The sequence below is a fragment of the Notothenia rossii genome (genome assembly GCF_949606895.1).
Source record: "Notothenia rossii genome assembly, chromosome: 5".
Classification (NCBI taxonomy): domain Eukaryota; kingdom Metazoa; phylum Chordata; class Actinopteri; order Perciformes; family Nototheniidae; genus Notothenia; species Notothenia rossii.
This window is the reverse complement of record NC_136903.1, coordinates 75,962,251-75,990,076: the sequence shown is the minus strand read 5'-3', so window position 1 is coordinate 75,990,076 and position 27,826 is coordinate 75,962,251. Positions and strand designations below refer to the sequence as shown.

Genomic DNA, 27,826 nt, shown 5'->3' with positions numbered 1-27,826 from the left:
GACAGATGAAAAACATTTTCTCATACATTTCAATATCTGTATAAAAGTGCTCTGAGAACTATGATCTACAAAGCAATGTTGTTTATGATCAGGCGAAGCAACAAGGAAATACTGTCACTTTTGCATATAAGATGGCCTTTGTTGAAAATCGATAAACAAAATATTAAAATCTAATTCATCTAATGAGGGTCTAAATCTGGTTATTACTGGGGAGCCGAAAAACAGACACATTTAGCCTATTGGACGTTGAGGAGATACACAATGCTGTGTGGGCTAGAATAAGACTTTGTCTTATGTGGGGATGAACTAAAGGTGTCCTTAATAAATGCAGGGATTATAACAAATGTAAGGGAACTGGTTTTGGATGAAAGACAAAAGATAAACTAGAAGAGTATGATTTAAAGTAACAGGTTTTAATTCCCCTTCAACCAAAGTAGGCCTAGTGTCCCACCCACCATATTTCCAAAGGTGATGTTGGCTGTAAGGCAAAATAGGACATTGTGAAGATCAGCATACCTATATAAGTAGGCTAATATTTTATTAGAATGATATTTTCTGATGTCTCAAAATGATCATGAACAGGAGTTTGCATTCCACAATTTCCAATTAATTGAGGCAACATAATGTTTTGTAGCCTACGCTAGAATTGAGATTCACATTACAAACGTGAAGAGCAACATTTTGTTTAAAATGATCGATTATCTCCAGATTTAGATAATAGAACACCGATCTGTGGTTTCTACCCATCGTCGCTGCTGCAGCGTGGGGTTTCCCAGTGCTGACTGCAGGGTTACCGCGCCCATCTCGTCGTTCGATGGCCGGACGAGAGTGAACATACTTCGGAAAGGGCAGATGTTAAACTGGGCATAAAGAAGACAGTAGGCTGTCTTGTTGAATGAGGTATAGTGACTTTTAAGATTCGCCTTTGTGTACGCTTGTGTGCAGTGTCTTCAGTGCACTGCTAGTGGGTGTGATACCCCCTCCCCTCCTCCCCTCCCCTCTCCGGTTGGTTGACTGAGGTTGTCAAGCTCCCTAGCCGTAGTGTTCGGGAAGGGCTGCTCCTCGGAAAACTACCGCTAGCTGGCTAGCTAGTTAGTGAGCTAGCGTTGTGGTGTTCGTTGATCGGAGGTATACACCGTCTTGCTTTCCAGTCAATGCCAAAACCCAAAAACAAACGCAAATTGAATCAGGTAAGGAGAAAAAACAAACAACATGTATGCTGTTTCCATACCTTCCACGGAAAGTGTTAATACCATTAGCTGATGAATTGTGGAGGAATTGAACGGTCCGGGGGTGGGGTAGCAGCGATAGCTAGTTAGCTTCCTAGCCATTTAGTTAGCTGCGGTTGGCTAACGTTAAGTTGGCTGTTTTTATAATGAGCAAATACAATTGGCTAAGGCACAAAACTGTCTACACAGGTGGATCATGATGCTCAGTATTTGCGCTGGTTAAACAGATTGCAGCAAAACGTATATTTACATAAGTGCATCCAGTCATTTTAGTCTATCTACTGTTAATGGCAGCGAGAGCTGGCGCTGAAGTAACGTTAGTGTTGGCCAGTGAGGTTTTCATATCAGCGATGGCCCTGCTGCTCCCTGGCCTAAACTACAGTACTTAAAAGTACTAGCTAGTTAATGCCAAAATGGTATTGATGACAAGTGCAGTGATATTGTCAGCAGCTTAGGCTTCATGGGTTGATTTACACTCAAAATGTTACATTTAGAGACATTGCTGTGAGTTGATGATGACACACTGGGTTGGGCTGTAACAATAAACGTCCCGTAAACAAATTTACAACAAATATTGGTTATTCAATTGGCAATAGCAGATCAGCCATAATCACTATTTTACGTGAACATTGCACCCTTTATACACATCGGCTATGTGTTATTAATGAGAGTTATTGGAGCGCGTTAACACCCCTTTTTTTCCTTTTTTTTTTTTTTACAAGCCGAAGTAATAAGTTAGCATATTGCTGCCTTCCTGCAACGAAACGGCGGCGCCGGTACACCGCCTTTAATTTAGGTTTGTAACGTTAGTTATTTATCTCCAGTTAGCCAATTGGCAGTAATACAGCGATGGATGAAAGATGGTCATCTACTTAATGAAAATTCACCAGCGTCTGTTATTGCATTTGTTGCTTACTGAAGTCAAACAGGCCATCGCCTCCCGACCTTGCAGTTTTTACTGGCTCGGGTTCACTTCAGGATTAGAAAACCAAATAAATCAAGTGTTAACGTTAATCAAATCATCCGTGCACCGCCGGGTTTAACAAGATTGCACGTATATATCTAATTGGATTTCTGGAGGCCAAGCAACCACGTAGTTTCCAGGTTTACCCACTAAGCTAACTACATAGCATTCCGTGTAATTGCGGAAGAGCAGCTGAGTCTACCCTTTAGTGACTGGTTGCGATTTTTTTTTGCATTAGATGCTACGAGCCATTTGATTGTTGGTCTCAAAATTCAACTTATTTGTACCGACTTTGCTTGCTTGCCGGTAATTGTTAAATACAAAGCGACATTCTTACTAATACAATGTCGCTATTTTTTCTTTCTTGAATACTTGCTCTGCCTGTAGGCCTACACTCTCAAGCCTGCTAGCAAGCTAACTAGCAGCAGTCTGCAAGATGGCGTTTAGTTGCATCTCCTCAGATTTCCATCAGTGCAAGTCATATTATCATTACAGTGCATCCTTGTACATTTACAAATTCGATTAGAGGAAGTCAGATACTTAAAGTGCAATCCTTATATTTTGCCACACAATGGTGCTGAGTTTTTCCCGGATATATGTGCTGAGCTATGGTAGCCCAACCCTTTTAAAAGAGTAACAAACTGACTGAAACAGCTATCCAGCAGCCATTCAAATACAATGCAAACTAGTCTACTGTTGTAGGCAAATCACAGTACTGCACACAGTGACTAAGTCAACTATCAGTACAACACATACAGATTTCAGATGTCTGTTCATCATTTAGAACATGCGAGTTGGGTATGTTGATACAGTAGCTATTGTACTCTAATATGTTATATCTATCCGCCTTACAGTATCTTAAGTAATTTACTTTATTGTGTGAGTATGAAATTCGAAAATGGATTTATTATAAAAAAATCCTTCCTTGCAAGTAAAACTTTATCCTATTTTATTAAAGTACGGCTGTTTATATTGGAAATATAGAAGGGAGTGACCGTACTGTATTAGGCTTGAGATCTCACTGCAAGTGCCTGGATTTTCACACTGAAAATCCAGGCACTTGCTTTAAGCATGTTGTGTGTAAAAGAATTAAGATTAATATCATCCTTTTATGATTGGGAAACATATTTCTAATGCCTGGACGGGCTTTGCCAGCTGTTTATGTTAGTGGACACGGATAGGATTAGAGACTCATTGACGGAGGATTTTAGCTTTTAGGATTATGCAGTTGCTCAGTGATATTGCTGGTTATGGCTTTCTCTATGATCCAGCTTTAGACCTGTGGAATATTGCATTATCATAGTTTAACAGTACAGATAAGCAGACTTGGCCTTTTGAGAACGGATGTAAACTCATGCAGAGAAATGTTTTAGTGGAAATGCAGGAGACACCTTTTTTGAAAGTAGCAGCAACAGACTGCCCTTAAGGGACCTGGGAATAAGCTACTGAGCTACAACTCCAGGCTGTTTGCCACTGCTCATTGTTTATCATGCAGTCAGCTGACCCTGATCAGGCGCTTGGAAAGGAGAAGTGATGAGGGAGAGGAACTCCTTAACTGTAAGCATCCACAGAGGTCAATGTGAAATACTTAAAACTCTGTCCTATTCTAACATCACTCCAGGCTATCCCGCTTTTGGATTTACAATAACAGTTTTATGGTTTGGTAAACCACATTTAAGTCAAAAAATAAAATAAGCAACTGTTTAAGGGTTCTTTTGAATCGTACAGTATTTTTTATTGTAAATCACTAAGGCCAAATGAAAGTTATTTTAGATAGTGTGTTCTGTGTCTGTCTGTTCATGCCAAAAACATAAGGATTCATTAACATTCATTATACTGTGTACAAGGGACAGATAACACAAGATAACATAGACTTTTGTGGGCATTGGTAAACTTGGTTATCTGCCAACAGTTTTATTTCTATCATTTTGGGAATATTGTTTTTAAATATCAAAGCAAGAATGGCATTCTGCTGTCACGATGTGAGGATATTGTTTGGAAAGTATATTTGATGACACCCGTTTTTATAAATGAATGGGTATAGGAGGCTAACCTGTGGTAAAATGCTCCTAAAGGATAACATGGTCAGGTGAAGAAGATTTTCAATGTTGTTCTATAACCTCCAGTGACATAAGCCTACTGACAGGAGTACAGCAGGTGAGTTAACTTGGGAAGGCAGGGTCGGTCAAACTGAATTGACACCGCTTTTTGCAATCCGCGATAAATCTGGATGAGATTTTAGTTTTCATTCAGAGTTTATTAGCTGTGCTTGTATTTTTTTTATATAAAACGTTTTAATATTGCAAGTTGATTTGCTACACGCATTATGCAAATACCAAGGGGGACAATAAGTCTCTTATAAAGACCTCTTTAAATTAACTCAACACTGCAAATCCTTTGTTTTGTGTTGTTGAGGTACATGGAATCATCTGATTTATAACCATGAAATCCTCTTCTTTGAACATTCTCAAACACTGGAGTATCATTACAATGAATATAATTCACATATTGAAAAAGTCTGAGCACAAGGATTCTCATACGTGTCACAGAATGCTGCAGAAATTGACATAGAAGATGTGCTTTTTTTTCTGGTTAGGGTGATCCAAAAAGCTTCCATGGAGTGTTGTTTCGTCCAGTAGTGGTCTTCATACGTTTTTATTCTGAAACACAACCCATGTAAATAAAGTTAGTATCTTGTAACGGACACTATTATGGCTGGAGCAATTGTCATTTTTCAAGCTTCCTTTAACTAAATACATTAAAATAACTTTAATTAAATCACTTCAAATAGTGTATCGCTTTGATACGTTATACTTAATTTAGTTCTAGATATTATTATATTTGGAATTTGCTTTTTGGGTCGCAGTAATTCAGATGAACGGGATAATGCTGGCAAAGCCTGGCAATCTCAGCTCTGCAGCGGGGTTGTGTTCACGATATTAAGATCGTTACCTGTGCCATTTTTGGTAAACCATTAATTCAAACGAAAGTTGGCTAAACTGACAGCAATCCGCCTCTATCATTCCCTTTACCCGCTAAGATATATTATTTTGTTATGCTTTTTTGTTTATGTTAAGTATATATTCTGCACATTGTGCAAATGATTAAAGTGCTACTCTTTCTTTTTCTTTTTAGATCAAAAAGTGCCCCAGTAGTTGGAGTAAGGTAACTGAAAAAGCAGAATAAAATGAGTGAACTGGACCAGTTACGCCAAGAGGCTGAGCAGCTCAAAAATCAGATCAGAGTGAGTAACAAGCCTTTTTTTTTTATCTGGCATACAGTCAAAACATTAATATAAAAATGTTAATTTACAAGTTAAGTATGTATAAAAAGAATAGATGTGAGAAAATGCTGCCCCTAAAGATTTGATTTTGTTCTTCCTTTCAGGATGCCAGGAAAGCATGCGCAGATGCCACACTATCACAGGTAACATTTAGCATTATGGGTTTTGTTTAATGTAGAAAAGCTTTTCTTCTGAAATTAACCCGAGTACCTGATGTTTTGCAGATCACAGCTAACATTGACCCCGTTGGCCGAATCCAGATGCGTACAAGACGAACGCTGCGGGGTCACTTGGCTAAAATCTATGCCATGCATTGGGGAACAGATTCCAGGTGAAGTGACTTGTTGTGTTGTATCCTGATCCTGTTTCCGTCATTTGTTTTTCAACACTGTTGCAGTCCTGTCCCCTTTGCTTTTGTCATGATTCTAGATAAAAAATAGATTTTGTGTGACGACTGTGATTGTTGTGTTGGTGTTAATACAGCTGTTCTCATTTCTGTAGGCTCTTGGTCAGTGCCTCTCAAGATGGAAAACTCATTATTTGGGACAGCTATACCACAAATAAGGTAAGTTGTGTCTCCTTAACAGGGATATCTGAAGTAGGGGTTGTTGAAAATACAAAAGCCAATCTGTGGCATTTATTTGCAAAGTAGTAACAACAGCAGTTGATACTTGCAGAGGTCAGTTTTGCTTTGAATATCCAAATAAAGTAATAGTTGCTACATTTCTAAAAGAAACCTGCAGGATACAGCAGGATAATATAAATATTGAGTGTATCTTTGTTAAATGTTTCATATTGTTCTTGCTGCACTTAATTTTGCAGCATGCTTCTATTTTCGTGGAACTCACAAGGTTATACTAGAAATAGAGGGAAGGAAACTAACAATCTGCCTTATGCTGCATTCGTTTGGATAAATCTGAAAGGGTTGCAGATCAGCTGATAGAGAAGCATTTGTGGCCTTTGCCTTGGGGCTGGTGTATCGGGTGTGCTGTTATCGGGATGGGTGGAAGTGGATAGAAGTTTGTGTACCAGGCAATTTGGCCCTGTTAAAGAAAAAAACCATTTACAATCAGTTTGATGAAGCAAGCAATACGTCAAACTGGGAATTAATAGATCAAAGAGTAATTTTTCCAATGTATCTCTACACCTGCTGAGAATATAGCAGGCCACATGTAGGTTAGAATTGTATATGGATTATCCCTAAAAGTGAGTTTAATGGCATAATGTTGCCCCCATAGTGCTATAATAATGTCAAAGTCCTCCTGGATATTTCATATCAATCTCTTTCATAAAAGGTTGCCTTCTTAATTTGTAAATTCTGACTTGTTTAGTTACTAGACTTGTAAAACTAGCAACTGTAATAACACTGGGTTAACTGTTTTGTTCTAGGTTCATGCCATCCCACTCCGATCTTCCTGGGTCATGACCTGTGCATATGCACCTTCAGGAAATTATGTGGCCTGTGGTGGCTTAGACAACATCTGCTCCATTTACAACCTGAAAACCCGCGAGGGGAATGTACGTGTGAGTCGTGAGCTCGCTGGACATACAGGTATATGATACACTCTGCTTATTTTCTATTTCTAGCTGTGAATATGACATGAAATTCCATATCAATAACTCCTCTATCGATTCTTTGAATATCAGGATACCTGTCCTGTTGTCGCTTTGTTGATGACAACCAGATTATTACAAGCTCTGGGGATACCACTTGGTGAGTAAAAGGATGGCCCTCCTTAAGTTGCTTTACCATGTTGCTGAGTCACCATTTTTGGGCCAAATCTCGAATGTTGGAAAAATGGGTGTTTGGTTATTTTATTTTATAGTGCACTTTGGGACATTGAGACTGGCCAGCAGACGACCACATTTGCTGGACACACAGGCGATGTCATGAGCCTGTCGTTGGCCCCTGACACACGGTTATTCGTCTCTGGTGCTTGTGATGCCTCTGCTAAACTCTGGGATGTTCGAGAGGGCATGTGCAGACAGACATTCACCGGCCATGAGTCTGACATCAATGCCATCTGTGTACGTAGTTTTTCTTGTACTTGATTTAGCATTTTGGGATGTGTTCCTTTTGATATAGATGTACTTTTGTTTTATTTTCCTCTATTGTGCATTAATGATTTATCTTTTTGTAATTTTTCTTTTTTAGTTCTTCCCTAATGGCAATGCCTTTGCCACGGGCTCCGATGATGCCACCTGCAGGCTGTTCGATCTGCGTGCTGATCAGGAATTAATGATCTACTCTCATGACAATATCATATGTGGCATCACCTCTGTTGCTTTCTCCAAGAGTGGCCGCCTTCTTCTGGCCGGATATGATGACTTCAACTGTAACGTGTGGGACACACTAAAAGCCGACCGTGCTGGTACGTAGCTTAAGCATAGCTCAAATAGAAGCCCTATGTAGAATTATGTTTCAAGAATATCCGTTCTTCAAAAATAATTTACCTGCCTTTTTTGTCCTGTAGACACGATAACGATTTTTGCATTTTTCTAGGTGTGTTGGCTGGACACGACAACCGCGTTAGCTGCCTGGGAGTCACTGATGATGGCATGGCAGTCGCGACAGGATCCTGGGACAGTTTTCTGAAGATCTGGAATTGAAGCCTGAAGGTTTATATTTTTAAATCATTATTATTGTTTGTCATGTTCTTACATTTGTCCCTAAGCTATTTAATTCCTAGTAAGGTCCAAAGCCTGTAGCAGCATAGCATCTTCTTCTACTCAAAAGTACCACGTGGGTGCAATGACACATCTTTACGTTTCTTAGTTTTATGTTGGACTTTATGTTGCATATATAAGCTTGAATCAATCTAGATAAGCATCAAAACTACAACTGCCTGTATAATTTATTTTAAAAGCTACATTTATTTCACACCAGACATGCTGTATCTTAAAAAGTGTCCAATTGGAGCCCCACAAAAAGGATCTACAGTCACTTATGGCACATTTCCACTACACGGCCTCGCTCGGTACGGTTAGGCCTTGGTAGGCCTGGCTCACTTTATGGCGCATTTCCATTACAGTTTAGGAACTGGGGTAGTAACTATAGTAGCACAGTGTAGGCGGAGCCGTGACGCCATCTTTAGTGAAACCCCAGAAAAACAACATCAGCTGTTAGCTGTTAGCCCTCAGAGCTCACAGCTCCTCATATCTGTTCAGAAACTAGACAAAAGTTAATCAAGTTCAAACCAAAGACTCTGTGTCATGGCGAATACAGTCGCTGGTTTATTTATGTCTGTATAGGCCGTTGTGAGTGTGGATGGTCGGAGCATATACTGCGTTAGCTTAGCCGATCTCCATTCAGACAACACGCATTTTGAAAGGTTTTCCGCCTGCCGTCTGTCTGCAGACTTGTCAAAGCATTAATTCATGGTTTTTACTAACCGGTATCAGTATGTTGTTACTTCGGCATCATTTTGAAACGTGCATTACAATTAAATCACGGTCAAATATGTTCATCTTGTTGTAGTTGTAGCCCCCTTGCCAGCGATTTTCTCTGTAGTTTAGCATACTCGGCCCGACTCAGCCTGGTTGTCGGCCCGGAAAGAACCTCGATTTTATGGGGCCAGAAAAACTGTGAAATAGTACCCGCTAGCCGGTACTACGCTAAGTGGAAACGCAACCAAAAACGGGCCCCGCACGGCTCGGCGCGCTTAAAGCGAGCTACGCGCTGTAGTGGAAATGCGGCATTATAGTAATATGAAATAGAACTTTGAGAAAAGTTTTTTCTTTTGTCTTTTAAAGCCTTGGAAAAGAATATTATTATGTATGAACACCACGTTTATGTTTTAAAGTAGTTATTTACACCAAATTCGTTCACCAAACGTTTTCTTTTGAATAAATTCATAAAATACTTACATTTGGCAGCCTCCTTTTAATTCCAAACATGTTACACTTGCTCTGCAGTAGGTTGCAGCCTCCTTAATGTTTACGCCAGTCTGTGTCATTACATAGCTTTTTGTCAGACCTTTGCTTGTTAGGTCCTAAAATCACATAACTTTAAATTGGCATATAGATCAAGTCAGACAAGATACATTCTAAAATTCCTCTGTCTTTGTTCCCAGATGTTCTTTTAACTCCAAAGTTGACTGGAAGACCATTACAACTTCAGAATGTTCACAGCATCTTCTTCAACACTGTTTAAACGGACATGGACACCACAAAAACGAAGGGAAACCAATGCCTTTCCTACACAAAGAAGAGCACAATTGTTTATCACCTAGTTAAGAAAGGATCTCCTGTGGTATCAAATCAGAAACTTGTGCATTCCTTCTTGGACCATTTTATGTTACCTTGAAAGAGAAAACAACACTATCATCCCATGCAAATGTGTGCGTCTTGAAAGCAAATGTTGGAGTGTAATTGTACAAATTATTTAACTTTTTTTTTTTTAAAGAATTCTATTCTGATGGTTTGTTATTCTTGATGGCTTTCCTTTTGTCATATTTCTTTAGTGGTTTTAGATATGTTTGAATACAGCTTGTCATTCTAATCCAGTTTAATCATATACGACAGAAGAGAGTAAACATGCAGCAAGTAAAAGCTTGGATCATATTACACGAGCAGCTTTCAAAATGTCCATGATGTATTTATATACTAGCTGTTTTTGTTTCATCACAGCCTTTTGCACATGAAGAAGCTTTGCCTCTAAACTAATACTATGTTAACTAACCAAGCACATGCTATAAGTTATGAATGCTCATTCCAGTACAAAAGGAGTTATTACGAGTAACTTATCCAGTTAACCCCCTTAATTCTTGTACATGCCTTTGACTTTGGGTGGGAAGGGGTGGGGTAGCAAGGTAGATGCTGAGATAATTGGGGCATGGCTGGATTTTATTATATGGATGGGGGGGATGTGTGTAGTATCCACTTTGAGTGAAACACCTCACCTGACTAAATAGACACTTCCTTTGCTTGGGACTGCAGTTGCAACTCTGTGAATGAAATGTACAAATCAATGTCTGAAAATAATGGTCTGATGTTTTAAGTTGACATTTAATTTTGTCTGCCATGAGTTAATTTAGATGTGCATGCTGTAGACTTGCTTTCAATGGTGCAAAATCCTAGATTTTTTTTGTTTTTGTTTCTGAAAATGAGAGTAACCTATTGATTTGAATTTAACACAAGCCAATTTTTGGCTCAAATTCTGCATACATCCTGTACTAATACTGGTAACGCTATGCACCAGAGTAAGCAAGAATGGAGAAAAACTTAATATTGACTGCATACTTAGTGTAAATTATGCTTACCAGTTCTATTGATGCCAATTTTTGTAATAAATATAACAATCATTGTGAGAATTCTATCCTTGACAAACCTTTTTCTCTCCTTCAAATCCTCACACTCAATGGAACAAAAGCTTCCTCACATACTGTCCATACTAAAACTTTTGTACATTTTTGTTCTTGGTCTTAAATGAAAAATCAGAGCATCTGAATGACAACATTTCACTGTATACAGAAGCACTTTTGTTAAAGTTGTGACATATTTTCACTTTTCTTTTTTTCTGCGATGATGTACAATAAATGTGATGTATTCGTGTGTGGCCACAAGTGAAAATGCAATTCAACTGAGATGGATTCCCTTTTCTCTTTCCATTAATATTATAGAGCTCTGCACCCTTATGTACCTTTTCACTTTTTGTATTTCATTTCAGTCTGTTGGTGTTACACGGTGAGCTGGATGCAAGATAGATACTGTACTAAATTGTACTGTTGATTGAAAAATGTAATAAAAAGCTGTTTGAGATCTCTTTGTCGTGTTTTAATATAAAAGCTGCATCAGATGTTTGTTGTATTCACATTTTATTACTGATGTGTCGTTCCGATATTGCATGTATGTGCTTTAGAAAGAGTTGTCCAGAGATACTGTAGCTTCAGTATTCCCCAGGGAGTAAAGTGAGAGACAAGCAACACAAGACAACGTTTAAAAGTAAAAACAACTACTTGATTTACAACAAGGTCTTTCATTCGGACTCATCGGAACTATAATATAGTCATTGGTATAAATCTGTCTATATTCGTTTATCAAAATGCACATTGTATTCTCGTGGAATTAATATTTCATATCCCCTCTATTATAGGGTTACTGATGTATTTATAGGATCATACAATTTGCTTAGTAAAGATAAAGAATTGGAGTACAAAATATGTTAGGTGGGACTGGAATACATGTTCGTCTAACAGACTGCTGAGCAGACTTGTATATTATTTTATAGTGTTCGAACAAACATATCACTCAAAAAAACGTCGACAATAAATGTCAATGTTTAAAGATAATTATGATCAGTTTATTTTTCGTTTAAGATCAAAGAAACACGCAGGTAATTGAACAATGCAAACGACATTTACAGACACCATAACACCGTCATACAAACGGACGTTAATGTTGATTTGAGGTAACATAAGTGTGCAACTTTTCATTTGAACGTAATGAGTTTAAATATGTTGTAATTGACACGTAATCTTCATTTCTAAATTTGTACGACTCATAGCAACCGCCATCTTCCCATCTCTTCTCTCTGCCAACAAACATAATAACAACTAGCTAACGGAAACTGCTCTAGTGGATTTACTACCTAACCACAACGGGAGAGAGAAATCAAATGTATGTGTACGATACAATTTATTGAGTTGTATTAGATTTTATTGAAATAACTATTGTTTTTACGGTAATAGTAATGTTGGTTTGATTTATAAGGACCATTGAGTTAATTACTTATTATATTAAAGAAACTGCATAAACAAAACCCCCCATGAAGTGAAATAGCCCATTCTAATGACTTAGTTCCCTTTTCGCTGAAATAAAACCATTTTTGTAGGCCGTACATGGTGGTTTAAAATATTTCGCATCGTGGAAAAATAAATACATTTCCTTCTGTTATTCTTACTTCAGACAAGAAGAGCTTCGTGCTTACGTTGGATGACCCGCCCACGTTATTTTTGACGATATCGCGTTGTTAGGTTTGTTAACGACGGACCCTACGCAGTTTTCATTACAAGGCACAGTTGAGCGCTCGTTCGGTGTTGACGACACACAAACCTGCGACGAACAAAGGAAAAGGCTGGTGCACGCTTGTTAGTACATTTGGAGAGTGATATTATACAACAATTCAGCTAAAACTCACCATAACGACCTTTTTGTTATGGGATTTTAACTTTATATATTTTTTTATCGGAATAACAAAACAATTGGCTTGACCATTCAGTCTTGTTAGCAGCATCGGCTAACGTTAGCTTTGATTGTGGACAACTGGTAAGCTAACTGCTAACTTTAGCCTTATTTTCATTCTAGCCGGTACTTTTTAGTTTTTGGCACAATGGCTGAAGTATATATTCGAGTGGCTGAGGAGGAAAATGAGGAGCCAATGGAGATTCCGTCCGAGGACGACGGTACTGTTCTGCTTTCAACAGTGGCGGCTCAGTTTCCAGGGGCTTGCGGCCTACGCTTCAGGAGCCCCGTGTCTCAGTGCATGCGGGGAGTGCGTCTGGTGGAAGGGATCCTACACGCACCAGAAAACGGATGGGGGAATGTCGTGTTTGTGGTGAACTATCCGAAAGGTAGATATGGGCACCTAATATTTAATTATCTTACATAACACTTAATTCTAACAGGTGTTGTTAACGGTATTTATAATTCATGATGTAGCTTGAGAACACTGAAAATAGATGACAATGACGTGACCCGTAGTTTGTTCGTCCACGCCCACGAAGTGCGCTCTAATGACACTAAATGATTTAACTAATATACAAGTGGAAAACCTAGATCACAAATCAACAGCCTCTAATGTGCAATTAGTATTTTATTTAAACGTATTGGAATACATTTAATCAAGCGTTGTAGTATCTTTAGCTAATGCGTTACTCTACTCTAAGAACTGCTTAGTCGTTTAAAAGTAAATGATCTGAACGACAGATACAAATATGGATTTAGGGAGATTAATTTGATAAATGTAAACCTGAAAAATTCACCCCCTCTTAGGAAAAACCGTCCTTATTAACACAAAACAATCTAATAATGCAAACTAAGAACATGGCATTTGTTAGTACTAATGGGGTTCAAGCCAGCAGCATTTGAAGCCTAATTTAATTTATTGTTCACTGTCCGGGTGATCATTATATCTGTCTATTTCAACTGTTAGTGGATTAACACAGAATGAAAACTAAATTTACCCTAGGGGATAAATAAAGTATTTTTCAATCTTTATTATTATTATTATTTACACAATCATAACATACGATTGTTTTTATATATGTCATACATTACTCACCCTGGAATTTTTTTATTAAATATTAGCAGGATAGTCAACAAATATTTTCAAACCAGTGATGGCAGGGAAAGATTCACCCACTCGCTGTCTGGTTAAATTACATTCAATTTCTCTGTGTGTTGGTCACACTTCAGACAACAAAAGGAAAATGGAGGAAATTGACGCTTCATCTGCAGTGAAAATGAAGAGAGGGGATATGAAAACATCGGATCTGATTGTACTGGGGCTTCCTTGGAAAACATCTGAGCAGGACCTGAAAGACTACTTTGGAACATTTGGAGAGGTCATCATGGTTCAGGTATAACATTAGTAACAATAGTGAAATACACATTGCCCTGGGTTGTATGATTGACAACAGTTTTTTATTCCTCAATGCTTGTTTTTAACTTACAGGTCAAACGAGATGCCAAGACTGGAAACTCTAAAGGTTTTGGCTTTGTGAGGTTCACAGAATATGAGGTTCAAGAAAAGGTTGTGTCCCAGCGCCATATGATTGACGGAAGATGGTGTGACTGCAAGCTCCCTAACTCAAAGGTGAATCTTGTAATAGCCATGTATCAACCAGCATATATTATGTAAATAAAAATGGTGTTAATGTTGACACAACTCTAACCTTAACCCCTTTGTTTACAGCAAGGGCCCGATGAGCCATTGAGGAGCCGGAAGGTGTTTGTAGGCCGTTGCACAGAAGACATGACCACTGACGACCTGAGGCAGTTCTTTATACAGTATGGCGAAGTCACAGATGTCTTCATCCCAAAGCCATTCCGTGCTTTTTCCTTCGTCACATTTTCAGATGATCAGGTACAATGTTACATTTTTAGAAGAACTCATTGTTGTAGTGGTACCACTGCCCCGATGACCTGATTCATGTCTTCATTTCCCCTCACAGGTTGCCCAGGCTCTCTGTGGAGAGGACCTAATAATTAAAGGTGTCAGTGTTCACATCTCAAATGCTGAGCCCAAACACGGCAATAGGCAGTTTGATCGCACAACGCGGTTTGGAAATGGTTTCGGAGCTCAGGCTTTTGGTAGCAGCCGTAGCGGGGTTAGTGGGGGCAGCGCTAACAGTAGTCTGTCTAATTTTGGTTCCTTCAGTCTGAATCCGGCTATGATGGCTGCGGCCCAGGCAGCTCTTCAGAGTAGTTGGGGGATGATGGGAATGCTAGCTAGCCAACAACAGACAGCCACCCCAGGCAGCACCTCTAGTGGAACTAGCTCCAGCAGGGACCAGAGTCAGTCCTTCAGTGCGGCCAACAGCAACTACGGCGCCAGCTCGGCCAGTCTCGGCTGGGGAACAGGGTCAAACTCTACAACCAGCGGTAGTGGGTTTAGCTCAGGGTTTGGGTCCAGTATGGAGTCAAAGTCATCTGGGTGGGGTATGTAAACGAAATGTTTGTATGGTAAGTATTGTGACATAGATGAGTCTTTTCACATTTTTATTTCTGGTTTTATTGCGTATCTGACAAACGTAACACTTTAGTGGAAGATGTTTTGTACATTTTGAAAAAAAGCTAAAGATTTAATTTAGAAAGTTTTGCAGTGAGTTGTTTAGCAGGATGTCTGACTAAAGTGCTATTTTTGACGTCTCATTTGTTTGTATCCATTTCAACTGGATTCTCTAATGCATGTATTGTGAAATGTGATAGCCATTTTGAAAAAAGCATGAATGTTTATGGTTCACCATCATGCGGCTTTGTCACCAACCTAAAAGGCAATCTTGCATTGGGAAGAATCTGGTTGAAACCTAAATGTTTTAAATGCAACTTTATTTGCAGTCAAGTTCTGTGGAAAAGCCTTCATTGAAATCTCTTCTGCAGTTCACCTCTCTTCCATTTTCCTGTGAGGAAGCTCCTCTATGGCAGCATTCTTGGGGTGATATCGGTATCATTCTCCCTCTTCCCACCTGTAAATGCTATGCCATCAAAGAACGGCTTCACTCCGCATGTTCTAAGAGACGGTGGGTGTTTTCACTTTTATCCACTTTTAAATGGAGAGAACTGCGCAACTGACATTTTAAGAACTGATGAGTGCGATTGAGGATGGCTTGTGACGAAGAGTGAAGCGATGAGTGAGCGAACGGAGAGACGCGTGAAACGGACTGGTTGTGCAGTGAAAGAGCCCAATTTGATTGCTTTTTGAATGTGTGAGTGGAAGCTGCGGATGCTACGAGCATCTCCCCTAACATGGACATTCTTTAAGTAGTACTTCAAGATTTTTTTTCTCTATCTTTGCAAGTTTTCCTTACTCTTAAGTATGTTGATCAAGTGCAGAAATATCAAAATGTAGTGGAATGTTGTGATGGATATTTGTATTGCTTATATTATCTGATTTGAATGATGTATGGTGTGTGATTTCCTGTTCTTGAACTGATCTGTAAGTGAGTTCTTGATGTGGATGACATCTGCTGAAGACTCTGGGGGACGCGAGTGATAGTGTGAGCGTGGAGTGGTGTGTCCAATAGTTCCCAGCAGCTCTTGTGTTGTTTGTGAGGTGTTTGAAAAAAAAAAAAAAAAATGTCAAATGGAGCAAGTTCTCTAATAAAGTTCATTTGAATAGATGCTTAGTTGTAAAATAATTGGGTCGGTTTGTCAAATAAAAAAACATCTAATTCGATTCACATATCTAGGGACCTTGGGCTCCGCTGGTCGAGGTCTCCGTTTGAACCCTGACTGAAGTCTGTTCTGAAGGACGAAGATGGAAGTACCAATACTTTCAGTGTGTGGCCTTCTCAGACACGGGGTAGTACCAGTCTTTTTGCTGCTTTTGCTGGCTTGTCGGAGTGAATGATCCCCTTTGATTATCCACAGCAACTTTCCAGGTTAGAGGGATATTTTAAGATGGGTAGTGTGTCATTGTCTTCATTTTAAACCCAACAGGGTGAGCTCAGCAATCTGGCATCATCCTTCCAAACTCTATTTTCAGTAATTCAGTTATTGACATGTTTCTGAAAATAAGGGACTTTTAGATGGCCTTATAAACCTAGCAACAACTGTATACAGTACACCTGTAGCTCTGGTCAGAAATAAGTTAGCCTCAGCTATAAATTATACTCTTCGATAGTTTCAAACATTTATTTTACATTGACAGATGTGTTGACTCAAGTTTAACACCGTAATGTAGTCCATAATATTGTGACCTCTTTTAGGTTTTATCCTCACCATTTGCATAAGAAAAATAAGAATGTACTACAGAACAGTAAAATATAAAGGTTATAGTTAAAGAGTCAACGAGACATTTTGTAGATTCTATGACAGATGTAGATTGCTTTAGATAATACAGGCATACCTATTAAGTGATCAGTGTGCACGTTCAAAATAATCAACTGTACTATTACATATTTTAGTTTAAAGAAACAAGGCAGGTACATCGTTAAGCAGAGTTCTGCCAAATGCACACATTTAATTTTGCATCAGCAGGTCACAAGACAGATAAGTTATTTATAAAATGCCTTAAGTGTAGAGTCCCCATAACATTAAATGACAGCCTTGACACTTAAATGATTGCTAATAGTCTTCAAGTTTATTTTGAATGTTGGGCAGAAGTGAGACACTGCAGGGCTGCCTGTGTCCTTTCCTTATTCTTTGCTCTCCTCCTCAGTGTCTCTGCTTTTCCTCTTCCCAGTACTCTTCTTTCCCTGGTTCAGTTCTTCAGTTTTCTTTTGTATGTGGATGGACTGAAATAAATAAAAGCAAATTTAAAACAATGTTTGCTGTGTGCTGTAAAATATATACATACCCCCTACATAGGTCGAGTATAATGCATTATGTTTGTATGTGCTTGCTTTAAGGTAACTAGACATAACAATACATGACCAGGTTCTGTAGGATTCCCCAGTGGAAATAACTCACCAATGCTGTACTGCGACGGGCTATGAGCTTCACATCTTCTGAATTCACTGTGCTTCTTTTAGCATGTCTGAAAGTAATGATGTAGATTGGAGGTTTTATGTAAAAGCTTTTTGTTTATAAATCAAAGTTCAGTAGGCAGATAACCCATTGATTTGTGGTAAGAAAAAAAATATTTCTCACCTTGCAAAGGCCTCCAAGTCTTTAGCAAATACATCTGTAAAAAGTGAGCGGATGTAAAGTTTAGACTGACTTATTGAAAACAGTTATGGTTCAAACTTGTATTAATGGTTTGTTAACCTCTTTCACATACACGTGTCTATTGTTGAAACGAATCAGTACTCGTAAACAACAGCAGTCTCCTAATCTGAATATGGTTTTTTTTTTATGAGAAAAATGTATCTAAATTATTTTTAGTCAAACTCAATTACTAGCAAAACAGCCAATTCTGGAATTTGGCCTAAAACCTATAAAGGAGGTTATGCTTTTCAATTTAACATTTATATACTGTGTCTGTAGAAAATGAAAACCTTTGGAACAAGTGGAATGTTTTATGACAATATTCTGAACACCTTACAAAAACAAGTGTGTGGCAGCCACGCAAAGACCTTCCTTTATTGGAGCTAACAAAGTGTGAAGTGGACAGTAAACTGGCTAAATGTGGATGACAGGGTTGTGTGGCACTAATCCATCTCTACTGTATATCTACAATAAGAATGGCAGCTTTCCAATGTGCATAAACAGGCTTTGTGTTCTACATCACTGGACTTTAATTTATATTTGTGTGCATTTAGGAATTACTAAAAAAGTAAACAAAATAAAACTACTGTACCAAACTCCTCAGTTGTACCTCTGGTGGACACATACAGGACTGTCTCAGAAAATTAGAATATTGTGATAAAGTTCTTTATTTTCTGTAATGCAATTTAAAAAAACAAAAATGTCATACATTCTGGATTCATTACAAATCAACTGAAATATTGCAAGCCTTTTATTATTTTAATATTGCTGATTATGGCATACAGCTTAAGAAAACTCAAAAATCCTATCTCAAAAAATTAGAATAGTTCCTCAGACCAAGTAAAAAAAAAAGATTTATAACAGCAAAACACAATCAAACATTTGAAAATGTCCATTAATGCACTCAGTACTTGGTTGGGAATCCTTTTGCACGGATTACTGCATCAATGCGGCGTGGCATGGAGGCAATCAGCATTGGCATTGGCATTGCTGAGGTGTTATGGATGCCCAGGATGCTTCAATAGCGGCCTTTAGCTCATTAGCATTGTTGGGTCTGGTGTCTTTCAGCTTCTTCTTCACAATACCCCACATATTCTCTATGGGGTTCAGGTCAGGGGAATTTGCAGGCCAATCGAGGACAGTAATGCCATGGTCAGTACACCAGTTACTGGTGGTTTTGGCACTGTGGGCAGGTGCCAGATCATGCTGGAAAACGAATTCCTCATCTCCATAGAGCTTTTCAGCAGACGGAAGCATGTAGTGCTCTAAAATCTCTTGGTACACAGCTGCATTTACTCTGGGCTTGATGAAACACAGTGGACCAACACCAGCAGCTGACATGGCTCCCCAAACCATCGCTGACTGTGGGAACTTCACACTGGATTTCAAGCAACTTGGATTTTGCTCCTCTCCAGCCTTTCTCCAGACTCTGGCGCCTTGACTTCCAAATGAAATACAAAACTTGCTTTCGTCTGAAAAGAGGACTTTGGACCACTGTGCAACTGTCCAGTGCTTCTTTTCCTTAGCCCAAGTCAGACGCCTCTTCCGTTGTCTTGAGTTCAGAAGTGGCTTGACCATGGGAATACGGCTATTGTAGCCCATTTCCCGGACACGTCTGTGAACAGTGACTTTTGATACCTGGACTCCAGCTTCAGTCCACTGTCTTTGAAGCTCCCCCAAATTCTGGAAGCGACTCTTCTTCACAATGCTGTTAAGGCTGCGGTCATCTCTCTTGGTTGTGCAGCGTTTCCTGCCACATTTCCCCCTTCCAACAGACTTTTTGTGGATGTGCTTTGAAACTGCACTCTGTGAACAGCTTGCTCTTTGAGAAATTTCTTTTTGTGTCTTACCCTCCTGATGGAGGGTGTCAATGACGGTCCTCTGGACAGCAGTCAGATCAGCAGTCTTCCCCATACTTGTGATTTAGTTTACTGAACCAAGCTGAGTGTTTTTCAAGGCTCAGGAAACCCTTGCAGGTGTTTCGAGTTAATTAGACGATTCAAGTGATTCGTTGAACACCCTACTAGTATACTTTTTCATGATATTCTAATATTTAGAGATAGGATATTTGAGTTTTCTTAAGCTGTATGCCATAATCAGCAATATTAAAATAATAAAAGGCTTGCAATATTTCAGTTGATTTGTAATGAATCCAGAATGTATGACATTTTTGTTTTTTTAATTGCATTACAGAAAATAAAGAACTTTATCACAATATTCTAATTTTCTGAGACAGTCCTGTATGTCAGTAATGGTGTGATAAGTTGATGGAAAGACAACAAACACAATTGGTGAACTGTACAAACCTTGATTTTTTTTTTGTAGAACATTAACCCTGCCTATTTAAAGATGCAATACAAATGCCATAGTTAATACTTTTTAATAAAACATATTTAATAAAAGAAAATCATAGTTTATGATTCTGAGTGTATGTCATAACACACAGTAAAATAGTAATTAAATTGTTATAACAATCCAATGCATGTCTTAGTATAGTATATCATTAAAAAAAGATATGTCAAAGTATAGTATGTCGTAAAAAAAAAAAGGATGCAAAAAGTTTAAACTTGGTTAACGCCAGCTTTATGACACCCACCGCATTGTCTGAACGCTGTCTCGGCTATCGCTGCTACAGCTTGTCGGCTGAACCCTCTCCGGTTGTCCTTTCCCGTCATCTGGCACAGGCGACCAACGGTGAAATGGATTGCTGCCTTTAACCTCTGAAATTCAAAATACCAACTCGGATCACAAAAAAATCTAAAGTATGTTTTATGTGTGGCGCTGTGCCTCAGGTTAAACCATAGTACAATGGTTGCCGGAAGGGTCCTCCCTGTATTCTTCGTATTATATAAAATACAAACGTGTCATAACACTATGAGAGATTGCCTTCATAGTTCCTTTTACAAACAAACAAAAGACAGTTGGATGTTTCAAATGCAGTTTAAATAGTAAAAACGTTCTCTGCCAAATTCAAAAAACAAAATCCAATTAAAATGTTTTATTCGCCCAGTATAGTAATTAAATCTGCATTAAAATGGCATTAAGTTTGAGTCACCAAATGACATGATATGCAATCTAATGCGAAAAACTGAAATGATCACATCAGTATTCAATACTCTGTCTTTTGGATATTTTTCAACAGCTTCCATGTATTAAGAACCAATACAATCTACGCAGCATTAGGACACACCTCTTTTTATTGGATGTTAGTGCAATTTATTATATTTTACAAGAACATTGTAATGATAATCTAATATTTTTTTTTTACTAAAAAGTATCACTCAGAATAATTGGTTCTATTTATCATGACCCAGTGACTCCAGCTTTATCTACTAGAACATTTTTAATTCGATTCTAGTGCAGCTTCTACCTTATGTGAATAATTATTGGAAGAAAAAAAATGTTATTGAAGTTTCTTGGATTTTTTTTTAGGGTCCATGACTTTTGACGTTATGACTCCAAATCAAGGCAGAATTGTATTGACGGTCCCTAAATGTAATCCTGTTATTAATAGCGAGGGCTCGGATGTGGGCTAACAGTCTTCTGACAGCAGACAGTCTGAGAAACTCAGGATGAAAACCGTATTTATTTTTTGTGAAAAATTCACCCTAGAATACTAACATCACCGCGGTAGTAGGTATAATGTGATTTATGTATTAGACCTAGAGTACCACACATTGAAACTCTCGTAGATTTGTCATAGAGGATAAACTGTGCAACATAGGACTATGTGAAATACACACACTAACGTTAATATTAGCCAAACACAGACACATCAAAATCACTTTCTCACCTGCTGAGTCTCATCTTTATCATCAGACATTTTCTTCCGGAGAAACTTTCGACCACAGCTGTTTCAACTGAGTGACCGAGTAAGAAAATCCTACAAAACTAAGGTCTGTCAGACAGAAACACGACTTAAACAGTGTTGTTTGGCATATGAGCTGAAATAAACAAAAACTCGCGGTACAAATTCAACAGCAAACCAACAACTCCCGAGTTTAACTCGATGCTTAATGTACACCACCCCGTGTGGCCCGGAGGAGGAACTGCAACGGCGAGGCATTTGTATAATATATAATATAATGCTTCCGTGATTTGTACCCACAACTTTCCCTTCATGAAATTAAAGAAGCCTCATACTATATTTAGCCTTCGGGCACATGCTGTATTTCTATATACTTAATTATAAAATAATAGTAATCCCATTTCCCCAGTGGAAAACACTCTTATGGTGCAGCAGCTCTGTCATAAATTCTACCTTGACAAATGTTAATTTTTTGTGGACAATGTTAGGAATACTTCAATTTAATTATATACTACACACAGAGGTATTTTGCAGGGTGTTCTTGACTATTGCATAGAGAAGTGTTCCTTATTTTGTGACCTGCCTACTTACAAACTATTTACAATTTGAATAAGGCAGAATGTTAGAAACACCATCATAACAAATTGAACTTTATATCAGAACAGTTTTATCAGACTGTATTATAATTGTACAGATGTACCTAATCAAGGTCAGGTCAATATCAAACACACACATTTGCAGTGTACACAAATAGTTTGTATGGAAGCCATTTATCCTCTTTTTTCTTAAAGTCCTGATGACTATTGATACAAGTTTGAACCTAAAATGACAACGTTGTACTGTTAGATTATTGCCCAAAGTATGTCCCTGATCATTTTCAAGACTTTAAACAAGTAAGAACCAATTATTTCCTCATCGTACTTCTGTGGGCATAAATGTATCACACACTGACACACACTATTTTCAAATGCCATGCTCTTTATTGAAAGGTGTGTAGAAAAGGCTGCTTTTTCATTTCCTGGAAACACAAATGGAGTTCTAGGAAGTCTGATTCTTTTGAAGACACATTCACAGAGTCCTTTTATAGATTTGCTTGCAGACTTGATCCTCACAAGTAAGTTCCTAGGAAGAGAAAACATGAAGCTGTTAACATTTCCATCATTTGTAAATTGAGCATAATTACCATTCATACATGTCAAGTACTGTGCTATAGTGATTTGTAACACAAAAATAGATCACTTCCTCATCAGTTCTATTGAAATACTTCACATGATAGCAGCAAATAAAAGACAGATATAGAATAACTATAATTCAGGCCAAGTTTTTAGTATTGTCAGTATATTCCATTTGTTATACTTTAGCTTTTTGCTCTACCTTTCATTATTATATTTTGAGTAAAGAATAATGTTTATGATTTGAAATAAGAAGCTCAAAACCCTTTTTGGAATATGTTAACTTTGCTAAGCTGCATAGCAGTGTTCAGAGGTGTTAAAGGTAAAAAGGGAGTCCACCAATTAATATAAATATAAACATTTCATGCGAGAACATTTTGATAAAAGACAGTAACTGGCAGTAAGGGGCCACCCGAATAAAATGGTCATACCAGGTGTAGCTCGTCCCCCTGCATCCAGTGAGTCCACCCCCGGTTCTTCTTTTCTCCTTTCTGCACACACACCAGCTTATCATTCTTCCAGTTCACCAGCGACTGATAGAGAAAACAAAAAAGATATACAAGCACAGCAAAATACATTAGGGCGGTGTTGCTTTAATACATGTATATAATGCATGCACATAATCGTCTCAATGTGTTCAACGTTTTTACCTGAACTGTCCTGTTGTCCAACCCTTTTGTCACCTCTTTGACCTCTTCACCAATTTTGAATGAATTCTCATAATTTCTGAAAGTGGTGAATGTCCGGATTATGAAGCAATCTCCGTCTTGCTTAATCACTTTCTGGGGCTTCAACATCGAGGCAATCTTGCGTGTTGCAAAATCAATGCCTGTGTCAAAATGAGAGGAGCTTGTTGAAATACACCCTGCTACCACGTGCCCCATGCTCTTATCAGATTTAGTTTTTACATGTCGCAAACAGGATTTTATCTTGGATCAAACCAGTGCCACAAAACAATCCATGGAGAGACAGGATTGTGAAAATACTCAATGGAAAATATAACTGCAAAATGCCATGTAAAAGTACTGATGTAATTTTGAATTTGCCAACATTTTTTGAAAGTCCCCTCTATATGTGGATGCACATGGTGTCATCATTTATTTATTTTTAATTTTGCGGAATAGCAAATTAAAGTTCTTCCTTTTTTTCCCCCTGACAGATTAGCTGTGTATAATCAAATGTAAATATGATTAAATGTCCACATAGCACTCTCCTGGTCATTGACAAAAAGGAATGCAAACCGAGGATGTGTTTTTCATCTAATTGAGAACAAGTTTCAATGACAAGAGATAAACTACACAGTCAATTATACATGAGGGTTCTCTCATATCACAATAAAATATTAATGAAATGCAGAGTTTGTTTCTTTTGGTATTCACTTACCAAGTGCGACCATGTATGCTTCAGAGTTGATGTTGCTGACAACGTCCCACGTCCCGCTGTAGTCGACAGGCATCTTTGGAGGTTTGTTGGACTCTGGGAGACTCATCTGCCCAAGCATCTGAAGTAAACAGCTTTATAGTGTAAGGGTTGATTATTCATTGTGTGTCAATATGGGGCAGGGGTGATATGTTGTAAACTGCAGCTATTTTGGACAAATACAAAGGAGGAACACTGAAGGCTGGAGCAGGACCTTTTACCCATAATGTGAGGAAACTATCCTGTTCCTGTTAGTACAAAAGCCTCACAGCTGGACGTCATTCTTACGTCTTATTATAGTGCATCTTTAATATTCCAGATGGTCCTTTAAAGCATTGTTTTTCAAAGTGGGGGCCCCGACCCCCCGGGGGGTCACACAACGTTTGAGGGAAAGGGGAATCTTTTTCTTTTTTTAAAGTTTCGTTTTTTCTTTTTTTTTAGATGTTATTAATAACTGCATATCTATCAATCTATGTGTTCTTTGATGCCAATCTTTTAATAGTTTTTAGTTTTTAAATCACACGACCGCCCCTTAAGCCAATCAGAATCGAGCTGCCGCCACTGAGAGTGAAACTGAGTATCTGCTCAGCTTTTGGAGCAAGTGAGAGCTAGTGAATATTTCGCTCTGCAGCTGGATGAGTGCACGGATGTAGCAAATATTGTTGTTTATATATTTGAATATAAATATGTTAATTGTTCATAATACTGTTCAAAATTATATAATATTATAAAGACAGAAATCACTTTAAAAATGCTTTAAAAATATGTTCACTGTTGTACTGTTTAATGTTGTGTTAAGAATGTTTATAACAGAAGACATGTAATGAATGTAATGACATTACATGTAATGAATGACAAACAAAATATAAATAAAAAAAATGTTTAGAAGAATAACTGATTATTAATTATTAATAAAAATATATTAAGAAAATGTATTAAGCTGTATGATTAATTTGTCATATTCTCCATCATAATGTACTCATCATTTAAAAAAGAAAATTGCAACAGGGGGGGTCATGCTATATAGGGGTCCTTGGCATGGCAAAGTTTGGGAACCCCTGCTTTAAAGCATGCTTTGACCTTAAAAACAACAACCTTACTGTACTGTCTATCTCCCGACAGTATGGGTGGAATCAAGATGGACGGAAACAACTCCTAGGTTTGATAATTTAATCAAATCCAAATAGGTTGTTAAGCTTAGAAGAAAAAAGGACAACAACAATACAACAATTAGGATCACACATATCCCATACAACTTAAATCAAATTCAATATAATAATCACACTTACTAGTGGCCTCTCCTGATTCCTCAATCTCAATGACGTTCATTTATGTATCCCCTCTACACATCAATAAACCCTGTGAAGCTCCACCCAGATTTACAGTATCACACACATAAACTGAACCCCATTAATTGAACCCTCATACACCCAGCACAAACACGAGTTTACAGCACACCTCCCACTTGGCACCCTGGTCGGATGACCCAAGGAGGCCACCAACCTAAATAACCTTGCTCTGGTGGTGGTGTCTGAGGAGGTTCTTCTCCTTAGTTCTCTACTTCGGAATCTTCCACGACCCCGAAGCCAGGTCCCCCCGCAGAGGCACAGCCAGCGTTACGAGGTCGACTCGCTCTCTCCTGATCTCCTTGCTCCTCCACAGGCAGGAGAACAACCAACCTCCTCACGTCCCTGTGAAGCACGGTGGTGGGTATCCGGTCTATACCCTTCCTACCGGGTCTTCGGGATCCTCCTGTTCCTCCAAGGAAAGCGGGACAGCTAGGGCATGTCCTCACAGTAACATCTCGGACTACTCCTTTCTTGTCGGGGGTCACGCCCTCAATCCGACCTAACCTGAACTGACCTCTCAGGGCGTTCTGATCGGCCAACCAAACCAGGTCTCCTACCGCCACGTTTCGCGCTCTTCGATGCCATTTAGGTCGGATAAACAGGTTCGGCCCAGCCAGCTGGCTCCACTGCCTCCAAAACTTGTCCACTTCGCCCTGGATGACCCTCAGCCGCTTGTAAGAGTAGGTTGAAAACTCAAACCCTCGCAAGTCTCCTCGGGGCCCCGCTCGCCCTAGCAACAGGGAGTTGGGGGTGATGACCTGCACAACATCCTCCTGGACTTGAGCCCTGGCGTCGATCGGCCTCTCGTTGGCGAGATTAGCCGCCAGGTAGAGCAGGGTCTGGAATTCCAGTCCCGTGAGGCAGTCGCCTCCCCCGACGTTCCCCAACGCCTTCTTCACTATGCGGACGGCTGCTTCTGCTGCGCCATTCCGATGAGGCGAATCGGCCGGGTGGAGAATCCAGGCCCACTCTGTGCCATTCCTTGCAGCCTTCCCCACGACTTCCTGCTGGTCCAATCGACTCAATAAGTCATGCAGGTCCTTTAAGGCGTGTCTGGCCCCAACAAAATTTGTCCCCCGGTCCGACCACACCTTCTTTGGATGACCTCTCAGTGACGTAAACCGCTGATAAGTCCCCAGGAAGCCCTCCGTGGACAGGTCCTCCACGATGTCTGCGTGCATAGCCCGTGATGCCATGCAGCAGAACACCACGCCCCAGACCTTCAGCTTGGTCTTCCTTTTCGCCATGTCCCTCACCGTGTGGTCTACGGTGGTGTACTCAAAAGGTGCGGCAGGCTCTGTTCGCTCGGGGGGGAGGTCTGCCATCTCCTGCTGGCACATCTTCGCCCTCGCCTTGCGACAAGTGATGCAGACGTCGACAATCCGCTTGGCCACCCTCCGGCCCTGCACCACCCACGCCTTTGATCTCATCCTCAGAAGAGTACCAGCGAGTCCTTCAGGATTTATTTCATGAGCCTCTCGGGCTAGCAGAGTCCCTAACCACGCTCTGTAGGGGACTAATGCCACCCCCGACACTCTTCCGTCCAGGGTCTGGACTCTTCCGCGGCACAGCAGAAGCCCCGATACTTCATCCCTACTGACCACAAGCCTGTCCAGCGTTGTCCCAGGGAAGACCTCACCTTCCTGGGCTGCCAAGAATAAATCATGGAGTGCAGTCTTTAACTCTCCCACTGTCAGCACAGGTTTGCCTTTTCTTTTGTCCAGGACTCTTGCCTCCCACTTTGCTTGACCCGTCGCTCGGCCTCTTCTAGTCAGCCATTTCTCTGCAGCTCGCCGGACCCATGCGACCACTCCACATAGCCTAGCCAGACTGCTGAACCTCTCTGGTTTTACCAGGTTCACAACAGCAATGCTTCGAAACTTTCCTTCCGGTCTTCTCTCTGTCAAGACTGAAGCTTCTTCCCTTTCGGAGGTTTCTGGGGATCCACCAACCTTAACTAGGGACTCCTCAGCCTCTGCGTCCTTTCCAGAGCCAGGTCAGGAGTCAGACACTCCACGTGCACGTGCAGCAGTGTAGCAGCATGATCTAGCATCCACATTAATAATATAGCGAGACAAGCAGGAGACAACGTGTGACTTACTCGAGGGGAATTTAAATAGAAATGGAATTGGTTACAAAACCTAATTCCACATCTCCGGTGTGGGAGTATTTCGGATTCAAACCAAATGAACGAGGCCAACCTACGGATATTAATGAGCCGGTGTGTCGCATT

At 39.5% G+C, this 27,826-nt stretch overlaps 4 protein-coding genes across 7 annotated transcripts; 2 read left to right on the top strand and 2 right to left on the bottom strand.

The window, feature by feature from the left end:
- Positions 1–742: 742 nt before the first annotated feature.
- gnb1b (guanine nucleotide binding protein (G protein), beta polypeptide 1b) lies at positions 743–11,236 on the top strand. Of its 3 annotated transcripts, none has more exons than XM_079680130.1 (11): positions 743–900; positions 5,329–5,437; positions 5,581–5,619; positions 5,701–5,807; positions 5,978–6,041; positions 6,866–7,028; positions 7,124–7,190; positions 7,303–7,504; positions 7,632–7,848; positions 7,980–8,095; positions 9,550–11,236. In XM_079680130.1, exons 2-10 carry the CDS (start codon positions 5,381–5,383, stop codon positions 8,084–8,086), a joined length of 1,023 nt encoding a protein of 340 aa, XP_079536256.1. In that variant the 5' UTR covers positions 743–900; positions 5,329–5,380; the 3' UTR covers positions 8,087–8,095; positions 9,550–11,236. The 3 variants fall into 3 exon arrangements, with proteins under 3 accessions (XP_079536256.1, XP_079536255.1, XP_079536257.1); XM_079680129.1 differs by lacking the exon at positions 743–900 and adding an exon at positions 918–1,190; XM_079680131.1 differs by lacking the exon at positions 743–900 and adding an exon at positions 2,002–2,025.
- A 1,233-nt stretch (positions 11,237–12,469) lies between these two features.
- Positions 12,470–16,317, top strand: tardbpb (TAR DNA binding protein b). The gene is made up of 5 exons (XM_079684334.1): positions 12,470–13,047; positions 13,892–14,055; positions 14,151–14,291; positions 14,391–14,561; positions 14,650–16,317. Exons 1-5 carry the CDS (start codon positions 12,807–12,809, stop codon positions 15,142–15,144), a joined length of 1,212 nt encoding a protein of 403 aa, XP_079540460.1. The 5' UTR covers positions 12,470–12,806; the 3' UTR covers positions 15,145–16,317.
- Positions 16,318–17,257: 940 nt separating this feature from the next.
- cenps (centromere protein S) lies at positions 17,258–22,462 on the bottom strand. The gene is made up of 5 exons (XM_079684337.1): positions 21,639–22,462; positions 20,442–20,565; positions 17,789–17,822; positions 17,609–17,675; positions 17,258–17,433 (listed from the first exon to the last, which is right to left on the bottom strand). The coding sequence occupies exons 1-5, from the start codon at positions 21,666–21,668 to the stop codon at positions 17,335–17,337; spliced, it is 354 nt and encodes a 117-aa protein (XP_079540463.1). The 5' UTR covers positions 21,669–22,462; the 3' UTR covers positions 17,258–17,334.
- A 149-nt stretch (positions 22,463–22,611) lies between these two features.
- rbp7b (retinol binding protein 7b, cellular) lies at positions 22,612–26,847 on the bottom strand. Of its 2 annotated transcripts, XM_079684336.1 has the most exons (4): positions 24,209–24,618; positions 23,476–23,654; positions 23,257–23,358; positions 22,612–22,775 (listed from the first exon to the last, which is right to left on the bottom strand). In XM_079684336.1, the coding sequence occupies exons 1-4, from the start codon at positions 24,324–24,326 to the stop codon at positions 22,722–22,724; spliced, it is 453 nt and encodes a 150-aa protein (XP_079540462.1). In that variant the 5' UTR covers positions 24,327–24,618; the 3' UTR covers positions 22,612–22,721. The 2 variants fall into 2 exon arrangements, with proteins under 2 accessions (XP_079540462.1, XP_079540461.1); XM_079684335.1 differs by lacking the exons at positions 22,612–22,775; positions 23,257–23,358 and adding an exon at positions 25,534–26,847 and having other exon boundaries at positions 23,514–23,654; positions 24,209–24,326.
- Positions 26,848–27,826: the final 979 nt, after the last annotated feature.

Bases quoted from the DNA above. Each gene is read 5' to 3' on its own strand.
- gnb1b (XM_079680130.1), top strand. From the start codon at position 5,381: ATGAGTGAACTGGACCAGTTACGCCAAGAGGCTGAGCAGCTCAAAAAT. The intron at 5,808-5,977 runs GTGAAGTGACTT...TCATTTCTGTAG, and splicing joins CATTGGGGAACAGATTCCAG to GCTCTTGGTCAGTGCCTCTC. The intron at 7,191-7,302 runs GTGAGTAAAAGG...TTTATTTTATAG, and splicing joins AGCTCTGGGGATACCACTTG to TGCACTTTGGGACATTGAGA.
- tardbpb (XM_079684334.1), top strand. From the start codon at position 12,807: ATGGCTGAAGTATATATTCGAGTGGCTGAGGAGGAAAATGAGGAGCCA. The intron at 14,292-14,390 runs GTGAATCTTGTA...CTTTGTTTACAG, and splicing joins GCAAGCTCCCTAACTCAAAG to CAAGGGCCCGATGAGCCATT. The intron at 14,562-14,649 runs GTACAATGTTAC...TTCCCCTCACAG, and splicing joins TCACATTTTCAGATGATCAG to GTTGCCCAGGCTCTCTGTGG.
- cenps (XM_079684337.1), bottom strand. From the start codon at position 21,668: ATGTCTGATGATAAAGATGAGACTCAGCAG. The intron at 20,566-21,638 runs GTGAGAAAGTGA...TTTGAATTTCAG, and splicing joins ATAAAGATGAGACTCAGCAG to AGGTTAAAGGCAGCAATCCA. The intron at 17,823-20,441 runs GTGGGTGTCATA...CACTTTTTACAG, and splicing joins GACAGCGTTCAGACAATGCG to ATGTATTTGCTAAAGACTTG.
- rbp7b (XM_079684335.1), bottom strand. From the start codon at position 26,840: ATGGCGAAAAGGAAGACCAAGCTGAAGGTCTGGGGCGTGGTGTTCTGC.